Source organism: Crocodylus porosus, unplaced genomic scaffold, assembly GCF_001723895.1.
Source record: "Crocodylus porosus isolate Cpor-Errol unplaced genomic scaffold, CroPor_comp1, whole genome shotgun sequence".
NCBI classification, from domain to species: Eukaryota; Metazoa; Chordata; order Crocodylia; family Crocodylidae; genus Crocodylus; species Crocodylus porosus.
In genome coordinates, this window is record NW_017728951.1 from 14,884,789 (window position 1) to 14,904,721 (window position 19,933).

Consider the following 19,933-nt stretch of genomic DNA (forward strand, 5'->3'; position numbering starts at 1 on the left):
GTTTTAGTCTTTTGTATAGCATTCACTACACAATTCACAAAAAATGATTCAGTTTTGAAACTCTTGTAATCTGAGGAATATTTAACTGAATCTGAAATATTAATGGAGTAAAAAAAATATGTAGTTGAAAATCAGCAGAGTAGGAAAGTAAAATCCATTATATTTTTTTCTTTGCTCCATATGTTGACTCAGCAGCCAGTTAGTGAAGATTCTTGTACCTCCAGCGACATAAATATAGTGCACAAATGAATAAACAAGAACTCTTATTTACAGTCACATTTATAATTCAGCTGAAGAATCATTTTTCACTGGGTGGTATAAAGGCAGAATATGAAAGTATGAAGTTATTTTTCAAGCTTCTGTTAGTTGGGTAAAAATAGATTATAAATAAGGTGTTTAATCTGATCTTGCACCAAAACAAAATGTCCCATTGCTGACTTTAACAAGTTTTTGTTACTTCCAGACCTTGGACAGTCTTCTTACTAGCCTTTAATCATTGTTCATATAACAGGTGCAGAATGTGGTAATGTAGGAATGCTTCAGTGATTTGGCTTGAGAGATATCCTAGTCCCTGTAACACTGAGCTTTTTATGTTAAAAAATTTGGTAGCATTTATACTTCCATATTTTCACAGACATGTCCCTCAAAGGGTCTGTGGTAGTCTTATGAAAAATCCATTATATGTTGTTCAAATCCAGTGAGGGTATTTGGTGCTTAGGAAACATAGTCTGTTGGGCCTTTTTTTTTTCTAGTCTCCTAAAAACTTCAGAAAGGCTTTTAAAGAAATACCATATTTACTTGAATACAAGATGACCCTTCAATTATTAGTTTCTATATATGGAGAATGTATACATTTGTTATAATTTTCCGGATATAGGATCTAATTATTGGAAGTTTGCTTTTAATCTGTCCCCTTCCCACTGCTTCAACAGGAAAATTAATCTGGAGGGTCAAGCGCCCTTGCCCTCTGCTTCCACCCTTCCCCCACTCCTTACTATTAGACTGTTTTCCCTGAGCACATGGAGGTGAGGGGAAAATTTGAAACACTGACCTTGAAATAGTTCAATGACTACAGATACCCACAGACTTAGTTCATCTAGAATGGATGCATTTTGCCTTTTTTTTAAACTGCTGCAAGTTTTAACATAGATCTTCTGTACACACAGTTTTAAGCAGCATTTTTGTACCTACTTGTATATAATACAAGCTAAGCATGATATTAGTTTAAAGCCAAAAGGCTCATGATTTACCACAATAGTTTGTTGGGGTGGACCTTAGCAGGGTTAACAGCATTTCAAGCCATGGTGACCCCACAGCTCAGCGCTGCTCGGTATGTGTATACTCAAGATACCATTCTCTTCCCTCCCCAGCAACAAAGGATCCATGTGCTGGTTTGCCCTTGACTCATGGCAGGAACTGGGTGTTCTTGTCACAAGTCCTAGGATCCTACAGAAATGTATATGCAGGTGAAGCACAAGGCAACTTGATCTGGCTCCATCTCACAGAGGGCAGGGCCACTCTAATCATGTGCCAGGCTGAGAAAGGTGATGTTAGAGGGATTCTGGATGGACTATTTGGGACCCCATTTGATGTTTTCCAGACATTTCAGGGTGGTAAAGAAACGGGAATACTTGGAAATGGGAAAGAAAGGCACAGCACAGCTGTAGGAGTGAAGAGGATATTGAAATGTGTTCAATGAAGTGGCTCACCATGATTTGCAAATGAGTTGGCACAGAGAGACTGCATGCAGTGAGCACTACTGTATCTTATTCAGATGGGCTGCACTAACCTATCCGTGCGGTTGGACAAACATCGTGATTGGAACCTATGTGGGCCATGTTCCATGTTGGCTGCATTTAATCAGCTTCATATTGGGTTCCATTGCTGAGTACATGCTACTTTTGGCAGCAGTTTAATGATAGACAGTGTATTGATGAGGTTTCCTTGTATGCAATTATAAGATGAAGTGCTTTTCCGCCTATGCTGCTGGGGGTGGCGGAACCTAGTCTTGAATTTGAGTAAATATGGTAAGTTGTCTGAAAGGGTAGCTGCGCTACCCATGTTTACATTTTACATGTTTCTTGTATCCAGTCTCAATTCAATATCCAGTTTGTAGGGAAGGAGTAAACTCTGAAGCCCACTTAGCTTGAGTTACAGCCCCTGTATTTTTCAGTAATTCTGTTCACCCCATCAAATATGAATGGGCAAACTAAAGGCAATCTGTCACATGCAGGTTTTTTAAAACCATTTGCAGTTTGTATAAACTATGAAAAATCAACTTTTAAACGATAAAATATTTCTAAGGCTCCAGTGATTTAGGTGCTCAAATTCCCCTAACTTTCAAAAGAGTTTATGCTTTTGTAAAAATAAATAAATAAAAATAGCCCTCCCCCCACCCCATCCCTTCTCTTTCTCATTGACCCGTATACAGTTTCCAGAGGAAACTGGAACCAGTTCAGCAGGAGCCAGACCTGTCGGCATGAGAAGAGTAGCTGAGCCTCCTGAAGTTCCGTCTGCCTCGCCAGTTCCAGGCAGACTTCATTTGGACCTGCCTGCCACAGAACAACAGTTTTTTTTTAAAATTGAAGAAGGAATGTTTTGCAGGTTTTTTTTTTTTAATGTTGTTGTTAGCAGAGGCTCTTTACTGCTGGAAATCCCTTTTGGTTTCGGCTTACTAGTTTCAGTTTGTTCAAACACATGTGGACCAGAATGGTGGGCAAATAGAAATGGGAGTAGAAAGGAAAAGTGTGCTTAACCTACATAGCTCCTCTAAAAGAGCCTGTGGATGGAGATCTCTGTGCTCTCTCCTCCAACAAAGCAGGTTCTTCCTCAGATTTGAAGACCAGCCAGACTTCTGCAATCTCCTGACCTAGTTGCAACAGGCTTGATAACCCTCTTTCCACAGGACAGTATATTCTGCATGAAATTCTTTGCCTTGGCTTGCTTAAGAATTAATGCTATCAGGCCACTGTTTATTTGCTGACCACATTTACACAGCATAGCTGATGAATGTGTAAATTCCCCTGTAATTCTAAGACATAATGGCAACTAGGACTGGTAGGGCCTTTCAAGGTCATAGTCCAAAGTTTCTTGCATTCACAGGCAACCATTTACCCAAAGATAGCTAAACACCACCCACTGCAAGCCTCACCCACAACTGCAAGTGGCCATTTACAAAGTGGTCAGGGGAGACCAACAGGCATTGGGGGAGTCCCTGTTCTGCCAAGCATTACCAGGAGTTACTAGAAATAACGGTCACAAGCTGGCAGAGGGTAGACTTAGGCTAGATATCAGGAGGCGCTACTTCACGGTCAGGGCGGCTAGGGTCTGGAACCAACTTCCAAGCAAAGTGGTGCAGGCTTCTACCCTGGGGGTCTTTAAGAAGAGGCTGGATGAACACCTTGCTGGGGTCATTTGACCCCAGTACTCTTTCCTGCCATGGCAGGGGGTCAGATCTGATGATCTCCTCAGGTCCCTTCCAGCGCTACCAACTATGAAACTAACTATGAATATTTAATTATAGGATCATTGTATATTTCCATACACTCCCTGTTTCATCCAGTGCACAAATATACAATGTTCAGCTATATATTTTTTTTCCCTCTTAGTGTTCAGTGTGTAGTGCCAAGCTTTTACTTTAAACTCTGCTCTTAGGCTAGAGTAACTTGTTGTTTCTTGGGTTTTTCTATGGCACTCATCACTTCTGTTACTGGAGTATCTCACAAACTTCAGCTACTTTAGCTCCCTGATGAAGTAAAAGGGTGGCATTGCCCCAACTTTATAAGTGGGGAGCTGAGGCACTGGAAGTAACTTTGAGAGTAATTTTGGGCTTGCTAATTTTTAAGTTCCTAATTTACAGTGCCTCAGACCTGCCGTAGAAACTTCAGCAGCTCCGGCTCCGGCCGCTGCGCAATGCTGGTTAGGTGGGGCTATTTCTACTCCACTGGGCGAGCCGGCAGGACTGTTTCTGCCCAGTGCTGACGCAGTAGCATCAGCTGTGAATCCAAGCAGATTCCCTGAACCCCATTTGGAACCTGCTGGCCTTGTCCGCAGCCGATGTTGGCACCAACCCGGGGCTGCGTCCTCTGTGCCAGGCAGGTGCTGGCGTTAGCTGTGGATGTGGCCAGCAGGTTCTATGCAAAGTGGGGATGAAGGCATCCTGCAGCTCCAGGTGGGGTAGGGTTTGGGATGTGCTGCAGGGTGGGATGGGGATGATGTGGGGAGTAAAGAGAGAGAGAAAGAAGTGTAGCCCTCGAGGACAACAAAATTCATTAAGTAGCCCTCTAGCCAAAAAGTTTGGAGACCACTGCCTTAGAGGCTTACAAGGATTGGTATCTTCCCTTGCCATACAAGGAGGATTGGACCTTTTTGTCTCCTTCTCCCTTCCCATCATACTTGGCATATGGTTGCATGGGTTGGGAGAAAACCAAGACACACTGGGATTGTGGTCCTGAATCATTCCTAAAGCTTTTCTTTGACAGTTCTTTAAAAACCCAATTATTTATTTAGATGCTAAAATTTAACTACTACCAGGAAACAGCCACAGAAGTATATGGGAAAAAGAAATTGTCAAATAAAGACTGGTTTGAGGCATACTTGGAAGAGAGCTACCGCTTGTTGAAGCCAAAAATACAGCCTATCTGAAACACAGCCAGAATCCGACAAAGTTTCAAGGCTAAACTGAAGCATGCTGGGACAGTGGTACAGAAATAGCCAGATGCAGCACAAACCTGTACTGGGCTGACCCATGTCAAGATGTATAGTTTGCCCCAGGCACAGGAAACCTGCAAGTTATGTGTGACGGCCTGAAGAAAGCCCTTGGCCCAGCTGTCACTAGAGTTTTCCCCCTCGAGTCTCAAGATGGCAAAGTAAAAATCGCTGACAAGAACAAGCAGATGTCACACTGGGTTGAACATAACTTAGGGCTTTACTCCCATGAAACAGACATTTCAAAAGAGGCACTAGATCAACTTCCAACTCTAGGTGTACTGGCACAGCTAGACAAAAAACCTACACCTGGAGAACTTGGCAAGGCCATAGACTCTCTAACAAGCAGAAAAGTACTGGGGGAGGATGGCATCCCAGCTGAGGTTCTCAAGTGCAGAAGGCTAACCTGCTACCACATCTTCATCAACTTCTAGTGCGCTGCTGGAAGGAAAATCAAGCGCTCCAGGGCATGCGTGATGCCATCGTCATCACTCTGTTCAAGAACAAGGGAGACAACAGTGACTGCAACAAGTATAGGGGCATCTCTCTCCTCAACGTCACAGGCAAGGCTTTTGCTAGAGTCATCCTGAAATGCTTGCAACAACTTGCTGACCACATCTACCTGGAATCACTGTGGATTCAGAGCAAGAAAATCAAAAGTGGACATGATAGTGCCAACGGCTTTAGTCAGGTTAATAAATGCTACATACCATGGCTTATTTTGTCCTCTGCATTCTTCTTGCAGTAGGAGTAATGAGACTATCGGCAGAGCAGGTTTGTTCAAGGTCCTGGTAAAAATTGAATACACTGCAACATTACACAGCAGGATGCGCTCGTTCCATGAAAGTATGCAGGCCACAGTTCAGTCTGATGGATCAAATTGACAGGTTTGACATGAAAAACGGAGTGAAGCAGGGTTGTGTTCTGACATCCATGCTCTTTGGGATCTTTTTCTCCATGCTGCTGCACTATGCTGTTGATGGCTTGAACCCCCATAACCCCTTTTTCCCAGCACTGCTACAGCCTTGACCCAGGCCCCCTGCTGGGAAGAGGCTAGCTCAACCTCCAGCCTCGAGCGCACAGTAGCAGCCCACCCTTGCCCCACAGATCCAGGGAGTATGTGCCCCCCATGCTGCCTCTGTGAGCTGCTAACGTCCTTTGTCTTGTTCCCCCTGCACCCACATCCACGCACATCCACACTCTTGCATACAGTTTAGTTGTACTTAAAACATTTCTGTGTGTGCGCACGTGCACACATTTGTGTGTTAATCTCTTTAAACATTTCCTTGATCAGAATCCAAAATACGTCAATTGCTCAGTGTACTATTTAATGTAATGTTAAAAGGCAGGTTGGTGGCTGCTCTAGAAAAATAGCAGAGTCTTGAATTGCTTGGCAGTCTTTTTCCAAAGCTTGCCAGTTTGGTGCCCTGGGACTGGGAGGACTAGTCTTTTTTTTTTTTAATTTAAGGTTAAAATTCCAACCCTGCTGTTTGTTCTTTCAGGGTGATGATTTTCAGAGTATTGGAAGTTATTTTACATAGTATCTTTTAGGTTGGGACCCTAGATCCCATTTTTATCAGTTCTGTATGAATCTGGGGGCAGAGCTAGCAGGGGGCAGAACTGTTGCAGAACCTGGGGTTCTGTTGGACATAGTTATCAGCAGCAACCATGGGGCAAAGAGGGAACAGGATTGAGGGCAGTACCCATATAGCCCCACTTGACCTGCTGCCACCCTGGCGCAGGGTCTGGGATGAATTTGACATTCAAGGTATAGACAATAAAAAGCCAGTGCTTGTTGTGACCATGAAGAGTTTGCATCATCCCAAAATGTGCTATCCATCTGCCAACTATTATTGTGCAGCCTACCTTTATGTGCATCCTGAGTGTGTCTCTGCACCCAGAGGCTGGTGCATTTCATTTTATACTGCAAATTATTGAGTTGAAGAATTTTGCTATCTTTTGGGATAAAAGCTTATACGTGAAAAATAGGGGGGGAGATGTTAGCATTTATGTAGAGAAAAGTCATATTGATGATGGAATATGGGCATCATTAAGTAGAAATAAGTTTGCTATAAAGTGGAATCTTAGCTTAAATGTTGCAGTAATTTTATTTATCTTGTTGAACCAAGTAAATCAGTAGTGAAGTTCTGGCAGTGGGAGGAATGTTTAAATAGTCAAGAGACTTGAAAAAACCATTTCTTGTAAACGTGCAGTTTATCTACTTAAAGATGGAGCATTGGAAATGCTCTTAAGAAGATACTGAAATTAAACTGCCCCTATTTAATAGACTCCTGTGCATGTCCTTTCACAGGACCTGATGAAGCGGTTTCACAAAAATTTATGCACTGTTCATTTAGTACATCTAAATGATTTCTGTAGTATTACTTACTTAGATAACTGCATCTCTTCCCTGTCTTTAGTAAAACTGTGGCCAGTTTTATTTACTCAGTTCTTCCACTAGAGGGCATAGAAGTCTTTTAAAACTTCCTTTTTGGTACAAACTAAATCTTTAACACTAGAGAACTGTTGTTAGTGTATGAAAAAGGTGAATAAGTTTTAAAAAGTTGTTCCTAAAGCATGTACTGATCTAATTTGACTATGTATAAAACTGTTAAAATACTTGTACTGCTGTTTTTTTGTTTTCAGATTACTATTTTTTGGATCCTATGAAAGAGAAACAAATGTTCACTGCACGCTGGAGCTGAGCAATAATGTTTGGGAAGAAAAGTCAAGGAGTTCCATAAAAACAGTAAGTTCCATAGAAATGGTACATGGCTTAAACTTCTCTGATTACACTCTTCTGAGACTGTAGAGTTCCAGTTTTAGCTTAAGTCGTCAATGGCCACACACAGGTGTTCTTTTTTTATGGGGAGAATTGGTGTTCTCCCAGTAGAAACACGAAGTGTGCAGATATCCAAGCTTTTTCTCCCAAATCAAAAATGGCTGCTCTGGCAGGAAAAATTATTTGGGGATAACCAGGGTTCCCTTACAGGAAACTAGACATCCAAACTTTCCTCTGCCTTAACTCTTCCCAGGGCCCAAGAGGAGTTGAACCAAGGGAAAGGCTCCTTTGTCTTCCTGAGACTGGGGTCTCTGGTCTGCAGAAGGTGATGTGGGGCAGGGGACAGCTGCCCCCATCCTGTAGACTGGGAGGTGAGAGAAGGAGCAGTAACCTGCTGCTCCCCACTTGCTTCTCATTCTAAAGTTCAAGTACAGAGTAGGGTCTGGGCATTTTGCCCTGGTGGCAAGATTCCCAAGCCTTGTGGCTGAGACATACCAGGTTGCCTTGCCCAGCTGTGCTCCAGGTCAGCTGAATGGCAGGGCGAAGCCAGAGTGGCTGGGAACTGGGTTTTCCCCTAGCCAGACTGCTGGCCCCTCCTAGCTTTTAATTTGCTGCCCCCACTACCCAGCTGAGTGGCAGGAGGGAAGGGAAGGGCAAAGAGAAGCAGTCAGGAAGCAGCAACTCCTGAACACAGCAAGAAATTCTCTCTGTCTGATTTCCCTTGCTGTTATCTGGGCAGTGGGGGCAGCAGCTTGAAAGCTGGAGCGGCTTGGAGTCCAGGTTGGGGAAAGCCTTTGCATGCCTGGTTCTCGGCGCCTCTGGCTTCCCCTTGCCACATGGGCTGCCCAGCTGACACTGAGCAGAGTGGGGTGAGTGAGACTTGCTGCTGCAATTAAATACCCCCACTTTGCCCTGCACTGCTGTGGGTCAGCCTGAAGCAGCACAAGGTGAGGTAGTCTGCTGTGTCTGCTTCTTCGCCATGAGAAAATGCCTCCCTCCTGCCAGTCAGCTGATGGGTGGGGTTGGGGGGCATTCTCCTGGGGCTGGAACCCTCCTTAGCTGTCTGTATCTGCTGTTGCTTTTCAGCAGCTGCCAGCCGCCACTTGACAGCCTGCCCCTTCCCAGGCAGGGGACAGGGCAGACAGTCAATTAATGGGCTCTCCTAAGAGTGAGCATAGCCCGAGGAGCAACCCCCCTAGTGCCCCATGGCTGGAAACCATGCCTGTGAAGCTCTTTCACCACGGAACTAGAAGAACTTCTATACAATTCAGTTCCTGGATATTTTTCTACTGGAAGAAACGTCTTCTGGTAGAAATTAACATGCAGGAGAAGCAATCAGCTGTATACAGGAGAACCAGTTGGGGATTGCTAAGTATCAACTATTTATCCTAAAGTTTAGACTGTCCAAATAACTTGTGTACGATTACTGTAGTTTCGTTTCCATAATTATATAAATTGGTGGTTTTCAAACCGTTTTCCATGGAACCCTGGGGTTCTGCAGTAGGTCATCAGGGGTTCTGCAGAGAGATTGGAGGTAATGGCAGAGCAGGCCTGGAGGCAGTGCTCTGCCTGCAGGGCCAGGGCCCCTGGACTGTGTGGAATTGGGCTTAGGGGTTCCACAGCAGAAGTGATGTGAAAGGATTCCAAGTCTTCAGAAAGTTTTTGAAAACTGCTGGCATAAATTAAGCATGCAACAAAAGCATGACTTGTGAGAAAAGGCTGAAAGAACTTGGGTTATGTAGTCTGCAGAAGACTTGGGGAGGTGGGGTACAATTCAATAATTCTTCAAATACCCAGGAGCAACGGTCTCAAACTGCATCAGAGAAAATTGAGTTTGGAGATTGGAAGGAACCTTCTGACTATGAAGGTGGTCAAGCACTGGAACAGGCTATTTAGAGGAGTTCTGGAATCTCCATCCTTGAAGTTTTCAAGAGCAGTCAGATGGATACCTTGTTTGCTCAGGCTAGGATCATCCCTGAGTAAGGGGCTGAACTAGATGACCTTGTGAGGTCCCTTCCAGCACTGTGATCCTGTATATGGGAAACAGATCATACTGATGGTTTGCACTAATTTTGGCAGGACACAGTCCATAAACTATGCTTTTTCCTTCTCTGTGTGGGAGGATCTGGGAGAGTTCCTCAGGTAAAAGGTGCAGTGTATGAGTCTGTGAAAACTGAGTATGGTTGTAGCTTCAGATCCTGCTAGCAGTGCTAGTAATTAATCTGAATCAGGATTCTCCTGAACAGTATTGTTTAAATTGAAAGATCTTTAAAAGAAACTTTAACAAATCTTTGCTATAATGAAGTCATTTAATTATCTGTTTTTTGTTGTTGTTTTTTGCTGTTGCGTTTTGATCTTTTGTTTTTTCCGTCTTTTTATTAACTCTTATAAGCAAAAGCCTTGTCTCGGTATACTATCATTTAGTACAGGTTATCTGAGCCTCCTAATATATGTCCTATAGCAACCAGAACTCCCAGTTAAGTAAATGATACTATACTAGTATATTATGATACTGTAATTTTTTGGGATAAGGATCCAGTCCTGCTAGTACTTCCTCACATGAAAGCAGTCCCAACCAATATTCCCTCATGTCTGCAGGATTGTTGTGCTAGCAATTAAAACTACATTGATTTGTATATAGAAATGTGTTTAGCATGTGGTGTTGAACAATTGTTATTTAAGGCATATGTCACAAAACAAAAACTTATTTTATAAGGTGTGAGAAGGAATATTATGCCTGCCTTTTGCTGTGTCATTAATTGCAAAAATTAAAATATTACTGGCATAGCAGTAGTGTAATCCTGACAGCAGATGGCAGTACAAATAAACTGATGACTAAGGTTGAGACTGGGTCAATAGCATTTAGACCATTAGAAAAATATCGGGGGCAAGGTTCTTAAACGTTTAGCTCTTATTTAATTGTATAAAACAAAGGGGAAGAAGTACAAAATAACTAGGTAACTTAGACTGTCAGCTATATAAATGCATTTTTGGTATGCTAACTTTTGTGCATTAGCAAGCAATGTCCAAATTACCTAAGTGCATCCAGCAAAGCCTTTAGTATGCTGTTAGTAAGTGGGTAGCAGTTCTTCAAGTGGTAAACTAGGTGAAATACCAAGAGAACTCCCTTGAAACTGTGCTGATTATTGTGAAAACCACATAATTTTTTTTTGTCATCTCAGGCAGAAGTAATTTAAGTTAGGGAGCACGCATCATAGCATTAAAATCTTTCTTTTTTTAATAAATAGTGCATATGTATTTATCTAAAAGTTTAAGCTACTTACTACAGCAGAGGTTCGCAACCTTTTTGAACTCTCAGGCACCCTTCACGGGACTGCAGGCAGCCCTCCATAATTTTTGTGAACCACACCAAATTTTTAAAAATGAATTGATGTATTACAGTGGTTGCCTCCTTGCGAGGGGCTGTGCCGTGGGGGTAGGGGATCAGCTAGGCAGGGACAAGCCCAAGCTTGTATCTTTTTACTTACCTCCTCCTACCTTGCTTATGTCCTCACGCCTCTTGGCACCCTTCAGAGGATCTGGAAGCACCCCAGGGTGCTGTGGTATCCTGGCTGAGAATCAGTAGTCTATAGCATCTTGTGGGCCCCAGGTTTTTAAGGGTAATGCATTCATAAAGGAATCTGGGAATTTTACTTAAGGGTTGTGTTTATTACAGATCATCTTAACGTAAGACCCATATAGCATTTGAAGTGAGCAATTTGAATAGCCGGTAATACCTTTTATAATAAAAAGGTGAAGTCACCCTTCACGGTCAAAAATTCAAAGAGAAATATAAAGAAAGGCTAGAATAATATCTCAGCAGGATGCCACAAGAGCCTTTAAAGGGTGTTGCACAATATTAGCACTAAGTGTGCAAGCCCTTACACAGAATGTACAAGCTCAGTGCAGAAATATCAAATAGGAATCCATAGTGTCAAAAAACATTCTCGCCTGTTGTGGTCTTTCTGAGTTCTTTGCAACAAAAAAAAATGCTCTGTTGTTTTTCCTTAGTCAAAAAAAACAAGTCGGAGCAAACAGCTGGCATTTTTTAAGGGTGCCTTGAGTTGGAAGAGGTTGAAAATCAGTGGATTAGATTCAAAATAACGTACAAGTTTTTGCCTTCATGCTAGCTCAAGGGCCATGCTGTGCGAGTCTGTCAGAGCACTGACTTGAGGGTTTCTGGGAACACATCTCAGTAGCAGTTGCCCCAGTACCCTCGGAGAGTGCTGTATGCTTTGTTGGCTTTCCGCTGTAATGGAAAGAGATGAGTCAATGGAAAGTTGCTGCTCTTGCGTTGTCCGCTATCTTTTAACAGTTAAACTTTCAGTAGTAACTGAAAAGGAATTGATAACAAGACTAGAAATGTATGCATACATGAACACAAAAGGGGTAATAGATTATTCTTGTGAGAAATGAAAGATAGCTGCATATGTTCAGTTGAGCTGCGTATCTACATGAAGACACAGCATCTGATTTGGACTTTCTACAGCATTCCTAAGGAAAATATTCATAACTTGCTGTGGTTATTGGCATTTTCATTCTTCTTTATTATACTAGCGGTGATAAAAGTTTAGACAGTTTTAATATATTGTAATGAATGGTGAGACTTTAATCTGATCTCATTATTTATAGAATATTAGTACATGTCAGTTTTGAAAAATGATGCTATGTTATTAAATGTAGACATTTCAGTAATGCACTGGATGTTATAGTCCCAGGGTGTCTTGTGCTTCCAAGGTGTTTATTACATCAACTTGAGACATGCATGTGACCTCAGAGAGATGAATTGACACATTCCAATGCAAAATTGTTTGCAGCATTTCTAAATGTATTATTAGATAGTACTGGAATAAATGTTATTCATGGATTTTCTGTACACATTTATTGTATGCATAAACAGGGTCCATGTTCAAAGAGCAGATCATTAAAGTTGGATGGTTTCCTACATTTCTCATCCTGATGTATAGCTAGTTATTTGGAATATTTGTGTTAACAAGAAGCTATACCTTGCACTAGCTCCTGATGTTTTGGAAATTTTCCATTGAAATGACATGTAGCTTTTTAGTTTGAGGACTACATAATAAGAGAGAATTTGGGGTTTGCTCTGAATTGTATTTACAGAGAGAATTCCTGGCCTAAGGGAGCTCTGTGGGAATTATTCGCTTGAATTATTCACACTCTTTGTAATGCATAAGATTACTAATTTTTTTTTTCTGCAGAACTCATGAATAAAATGAAAATAGCTCCACCTAACACTCCTGTGTAATATTTGAAGCAAGACTCAGTTGCCAGTTTTACTCTACAGAGTATTGGTAGTCCAAATTCAGCTTTGTAGCGATGGAGATGAATGTCTGTGCTGAGAGAGGTACTCTTTTATAAAACTCCCAAAAGGGCTGTCTAATTCCACAGGAGCTCTCAAAGCAGGCCTCTTCAGGTATAAAAAGCAGTAGTGTATATAATCCTAGCAAGAGGGACAGAAGCCTAGAAGTGAGAATTGTGTATATACAGTGAGTGGTTTTGCAATCCTCTCTTGTACAATGGGAAGAAAGGGTATTTCAGCTGAATTAACTAGCTACTTATCTGTGCAAGTCTTGCCCAGGGAGGTCACGTAGATTATGGAGAGTATGTCCTTTTTATTATTTGTGTAAATGGAAAATAATACAAATAGTAGTGTGCATCCATAATATGTAATGTGTTCTCTCTTTCTCTCTCTCTCTCTCTCTCTCTCCACGTATGCATGCTTTCTGTTGTACTGGAAACTAAACAAAACAATACCTTTATCAAGTTATTTAATAATGGCAAGGCTGGGGAAAATGTAGCTGGACTAATGCCTCTTCCATTTCTTTGGGCTATGTATCAAATGTGATTCAATTTTTTTTGGAGCTGAGACCTAACTCTTACTTGTCTTCCTTTCATAATCTGTGTGCTAACAAATATTCAACTGTTATTGGTACTGCAAGATTGTCAAAGTATTGACTAGCCGGAGGGTTTGTACACATTTTCATACTGCACAGTTGTGTTTTTTTTAACCTTGGGAGTGTTCTATCCTCTGCTACCAGCTTTAAAGATCTGTCGAAAGAAATTAATCCAGACCTATTCACAACTAAAAATGAAACTTCTTTACCATGGTTATTAAATAAGAAATGATGTGATTTACAAATGGCTAGGCAGATAATCTGAGAAATATTAGGAGACTTGTTATTAAAGTATTTTCAGGTAATGCTTGGAGTCCCAAGACTTCCACAGCAAGCAGTCCATCCTTTCAGATGAATAGGTTGGCAGAGATCTCACCTTTTGCAAGATAATATTTGGACCCTGAATGACTAACTGTCTGTGTGGAATTTTTTTTAATGGATTTAGGCAAGAAAGCTCACGTTTTTCATTTTCATTTTTAATTTAAAAAAAAAAAGTCACGTTTCTTTTTTGGTCTTTCATTAAACCAAATTTATAGGTGTTTTTAAAAAATAATTATTTGGCATGTGTGGAAAATGAAGGACCATATAAATCAAATTCAACACTTATTGCAATGAGTTGCTTGAAGATACTGAACTGTAATGTCAAATTTGAAGTGACTGTGAAACACTAATTTATAAATATGTAAAGCCAAATGCCTCACAGTTAGCATTTTGGTGTGCTTATTTAATAGTCTGCCATTTCATTGTCTAATCCTATCAAAAGAAAAAGAGAAGGATTAAAGCAAGGAAAGCTTTTTGAAAATGTCACTTTTTATGAAAATTCATGGTCTTGTAAAATTTGATAATATTTGTAAATACAATGGGGAATAGTTCTGAGATTTGCGCCTTACATAATATTTGGTAATCCATCTTTCAAATAAACTTGAAGGCCAGCAAGTTGTTTTTCCCTCCTCTCGTCTTGAGCTTTTCAACATTTTAACTTCAGGCTTAACACACCCCTTTTCCTGTTTAACCAAAGACATTCTGTAAAACTGGGTTGCACTGTGTTTGGTGCATAGCTGTTGGAACTATTTTTACAGCTTCTCCAACCTTATCTCCACTTCTTACCTGTGCAAGGTGCAATAGTCTTTGAGAACATAGTCACATTGGGCCAGATTGTGCCTGAAGGAACCTTTGATTTACATGACACCACACCTCTTTCTGCCTATTTGTGAAAAGGTTAGAAACCCTTGCAGGCCCTGTGCCTAGGCAGTGTTTCTCAGCCTTTCAGATTTGAGGCACCCCTTATTTGACTTGTATGCATACCAGCCCAGCCTCTGGCTTTGCTTTTCCTTCCACCCAGGAAGAGCACACACCCAACTGCAGAAACTTCCTCAGCTTGATGAAGGGTTTTTAAACCCAAAAGCTTACTTAAAACTTTTTTTTCCAACTATTTAAGTTGGTCTCATAAAATATCAGATTCACCTGAGAGCTTATGTTAATTGAGCAGCACCCCATTCCAAAAACTAATTTATTTATTACAGTACTTAACTCTTTGCAGAGGGTCAGGGTAGTTGAGGCGTTTCAGTGACCAGGCAGGGACAATCCTGAGTTTCCCCTTATCTCTTTATACCTTGTAGCACCTTTAAAAGGTCTCATGGCACCCCAGGGTGCTTCGGCACCCTGGTGGAGAATCAGGGACTCCTTGCATCTGAGGGGACGCAGTGTCCGGAGAAGATGAGGGAGGAGCAAAGCCATGGCCATGCCTCCCCTTTTTGATACTACTAGCCAGCCAGCCAGCGAGGCCAGGGGCATTTTGTGCAGAGGCTGGTTTTGTAATTCTCATATTCGCTATCACTTGGCTTCCAATGTCATGTTCCTCCTCTAAGACGTAATCCCTCTTGGGTCTTCCTGAGATGTAGCAACAGTGTACAAGTCCCAACCAGTGGCTGTGGTTTGTGGGACACAGCCTAGCTTGTTGTTCAGATCGAACACGCCATATGAAAACTGGCTAGTAAGACGAGTACATCAAAAGTCATGAAATCTTGACATGAAAATGGCATTCTGGCACTTGATTAGCCCGACTTCGAAATAATTTTCAGACTTTGAACATTCAGCCAAATAACAAGCAGTAAAAAAAAAAAAAGTATTCCACCTGAATAATGAGAGTCAAAAGTTTATAAGCAACCAAAAACTGCTGGGGATTTAGATTTGAATTTATACCCTAAACATGGCGTTTGCTGCTGCTCTTTATCGTCCTATAGAAGATGTTAGGAAGGCCTTACAACCCATGTTTAATAGCTGCTGGATTCCCTGCAAGAGTAGTGTTGCTACTGATCCCCTTAGAAATGTGTACAACCTGCAGGATCTGTGGGTGGAGCTAAATCTTAATTCCACGGGCATCCTTTTGTATAACGGTTCCAATACGGAGAACCTTGCAGAAGCTTCCTGCAGGATCAAGAGACCGGGCCTCCTCTTTCCTAAAGCATTTCAGCACGTTAAAGGCAAAAATTATTTTAACAGTGGAGTCCTATACAGCCAAACTTCATAAAGGTGACTGAGGTGATAACACACTTGTTTTGTGAATCTTTGAATTGCGTATATTTTTAATAGAATAGCTCTGTACCTGTGATGATAATGTGGTACACACATAGTTAAAAAAGGAAATAAAGCTGCTTGTAAAGCAGTATACATATGCTCATGCATGTGCGCGCGAGCACACACACACGCACACCAAAGTAAATGCAACATGACTGTCCCTCGGATCAGCTATACAACTGAAGAGTAGCAGCACCATTTTCACTTGCCGAGATACACTGTGCTGATGACCTTTTTTGTATTCTCGTGGTAATCTGCTCTGCTACACATATAAATATTGGATGCAGGAAGGAGTTTTAAGTAGGTTTTGCAGACAGCTGTATTTCTCATTTGCAAAGAAATTGATTTACAGTGATAGCTGATCTCACTAAATAAATAGGTGGCCTGTGCTTGAAGGCTAACTGTGTTTGAATAAACAGTGTGGCCTATTGTAAGAGAGATAACAGTGTTTTATTGACCAGTGTAAACAAGACGGTTTCTGGGTAATTCACTGCATTTCTGGAATGACTTCCTCACCTGTTTGTGTGGTGTCCTACAGCAAAGCGTTGCAGATATCATGCTCAAATTGGCTGTTGCTTGTGTTTAGGATGGTGGCAGAGAGCCTTACTTTTTTTTTTAACATGGTTTATGTCACCCACACTCTTCCGTTAGTGAACTGATACTTCCAAGGCAGACAAAGTTCTTTGGGTGAATCTGATATCTTTTATTAAACCAACTTAAATAGTTGGAAAACAATTTTTAAGCAAATTTTCGGGTTCAGAAACCCTTTGTCAGGCTAAGGAAGTATCTGCAGTTGGTGTGTGCTCTTCCTGGATGGAATGAAAAGTAAAGAAGCCAGAGGCCGGGCTGGGCTGCATACAAGACAGGCGGTCAGTGAAAATGTAGATTGAGGAGTCAGTGGGTGAGGGGGGAGAGAAGGGGATCTTCTCGCCTGCTGATCTCGCCTGCCATCTTTTACAGTCGGCTCACCGCGGACCACACCTGGGCCAGCTGTAAAATATATTCCCTGCTTTCATGAAGACCAGTAGAACTATTCTGACCTCCCGGTTAAATATCTGACCTAGTAATTTATTTCTAAGGAGAGACTAGCCATTCCTAGAGTTCAGATAGCTTTTGGTGGAAGAAAATTTATATTTTTCAATATCAATATAAAGTATTTTTATAGCATCCAGGTCTCTCAGTGCTACTGGTAAATATAGGATTGAGATAAAACATTTCAGTGTTCGAATGACCTATTCCACAGAGAAGCAGAAAAACAGAAAAATAACCACCCAGCAAATGTGTTAACTCTTGTACCACAAGTATACCAATCCGGAGAGATACTTGGGGGCAAATAGGTAAGCTATATTAAGAACCTCCTAATTACAAGAGAAAATCTAGCTCACTGAATCATCCAGTAACAAAATTTGTTCAAGTACATACATTATAGAACTACAATGCCTAAACATTGTTTTAAGCCCATTTGTATAAACACTAATGTAATGATTTTTACTTTTTAATTCTTCATCTTGTCCAAGCCTTTATCGGTTCTTATCCACATCCAAAGGAGCATGATCTTGTATGTCTGCTTCTAACGGCTTCAATTTCTTTCCTATGCAGAGACTTTCATAGTCTCACCAGGGAAAATATGACAACATCACTGCCAGCTTGTGCATTTCCTGCTTTCACATCTAGCTTGCTATCTTTCAGCTGCATTGCCCAGTCACCTCTGGCAATAATTATCATTAAAGTTAAAGTTGTTTTCCATATCATATCATGAACTAGATAAGTTTCTTGCAAATGAGAGAGCAGTTCTTATTTCCAGCGAAAATCATATTCCTAATTTTAGATGATTTCTTATGGAATTTTGGAGTATGAAGCACATTTTCAGTGAACAAAAGCAACTCAATAGGGCTAGATTCTGGAGAGATTCCACCTAAAGTTGTTAAATTTATGCAGGAAAAACTGTCACATAATTCTCTCTGCAAATATAATCTTAGTTTTAAAAATGTTTTCACCAAGTTACACTCATAATTACAAAAAACAAAAGTTTTAAATTTAGCTTTTGGTTACCCAAATGTTTGGTATCACATTTTGAGCAGCATACTGAAACTGATTCTGATCTCTTTGTGTGTGCTAATTCCACCGACTTCATTGTGGCTGTTCCCAATTGGTGGGTGGGTGGGTGTGTGTGTATAAAATCTCATCAGTATTTAGCTTATTTTCTTTCTTTTTTACTATGAGCATGATGTGCTAAGCGTGAGTGTATTTGAATTTGTTAGCAGCATGCTTTAAGGATGATTCTTCCCCATGATCATCTATCTTCTCACTTCTTGTTACTCGTGTTTTAAAGCCATCCACTTGCTGTTGACCCATTTTCTCATCAGTGTAATGCTGTCAGAAAACTCCGGGGAGAAATTTTAGAAGACTTACTGAAACATTAGTGTGTCAAAGCTATGATGTACAGGAAAGACTGGCCATCTGCCATGTGACAGAGTTTAACTGGCGGTAACGTTTCTTTCCATGTCAGAACCTGATCAAGTAGAGAGATTAGTGGCTGGGCCTGGGCAACTACTGGTCCTTTCTGCAAGTGATTGTGTCTTGCCAAAAAAGAGGTGGGGGTAGGGGGAGGAGGTTAGCTGAAAAAGCTCAGTCACTGAACAAAAATCTGTTTATTGATTCAGAGCAAGATAAACGGAAGAAGCCTCAGAGCAGAGGCAGCTGGCCATAAGTAAATTACTTCCGTACTGGGAAATATTTGGACATTGCAGTCAGTGCCAGTAAGTGTTCCTAATCCCACTAAAAATGTATGTGATTGAATATATATTTTTACTTCCATGTCATAAAATCGTAAAATTAGTGTACATCGAAACTGATGCTGTAATGAACAAAGAAACAAACAAAAAAAGCAAAATACAAATTGATAGTATTTACTTTTGTTCTTTTAAAACATCAGGTAAGAACTACCCTTTTGTTGCTCCATTTTCAAAAGACCATCCACGACAGTCCACTTTTCCAAAAAACTTATAGCTGACCATACTGCTAAAGGGAAGCCTTTGTCTGGGGCCTACTTAGTTCCATAGTTTCATCGTTTCTAGAGTCGGAAGGGACCTGAGCAGATCATCGAGTCCGACCGCCTGCCATGGCAGGAAAGAGTACCGGGGTCAAACGACCCCAGCAAGGTGTTCATCCAGCCTCCTCTTAAACACCCCCAGGGTAGGAGCCTGCACCACTTCTCTTGGAAGCTGTTTCCAGATCCTAGCTGTCCTGACAGTGAAGTAGTGCTTCCTGATGTCCAGCCTGAGTCTACCCTCTGCCAGTTTGTGACCGTTATTCCTGGTCACTCCTGGTAGTGCTCAGGGGAACAGGGACTTCCCCAGTGCCTGCGGGTCCCCTCTGACTAGTTCGAAACAGGCTACTAGATCCCCCCTCAGCCTTCTCTTGTGAAGATTGAACAGGTTCAGGTCCCTGAGCCTCTCCTCGTAGGGCCTGCCCTGCTGCCCCCTGATCACGCGGGTGGCCTCCTCTGGACCCTCTCCATGCTGTCGACATCCCTCTTGAAGTGCGGCGCCCAGAACTGGACGCAGTACTCCAGCTGCATCTGTGGATGCATGGCAAGGTACGGTTGGCCTTCCTGACTGCCTCCCCACACTGCCGGCCCATGTTCATTTTGGAGTCAATGATGACTCCAAGACCCTTTTCCTCCTCTGCACTGACGAGAAGGGAGTTCCCCAGCCTGTAGGTATGGTGCTGGTTCTTCCTCCCCAGGTGCATCTCCCCCCACATCTTAGTGTCATCAGCAAATTTGAACAGGGTGCTTTTTACCCCCTCGTCCAAGTCACTGATGAAGATGTTGAACAGTGTGGGATTATATATACAAAAGTCACTTGGACTTGCACATTGTCTTCTAAGCTATATCTTTTAGGAACTTCAATGTAACCAACTGTTGGAAACATTAAAAAAAAAAAAAAAA

General features: G+C 41.6%; 1 protein-coding gene across 1 annotated transcript in view; it reads left to right on the top strand.

Annotated features, from left to right (window-relative positions):
- PDZD8 (PDZ domain containing 8) overlaps window positions 1-19,933 on the top strand; it is an 83,202-nt gene that overhangs the window by 29,380 nt on the left and 33,889 nt on the right. The window contains exon 3 of the mRNA XM_019555965.1: window positions 7,354-7,456. Within this exon, the coding sequence (XP_019411510.1) occupies window positions 7,354-7,456 (103 nt within the window). The remainder of the gene's footprint in view (window positions 1-7,353; window positions 7,457-19,933) is intronic.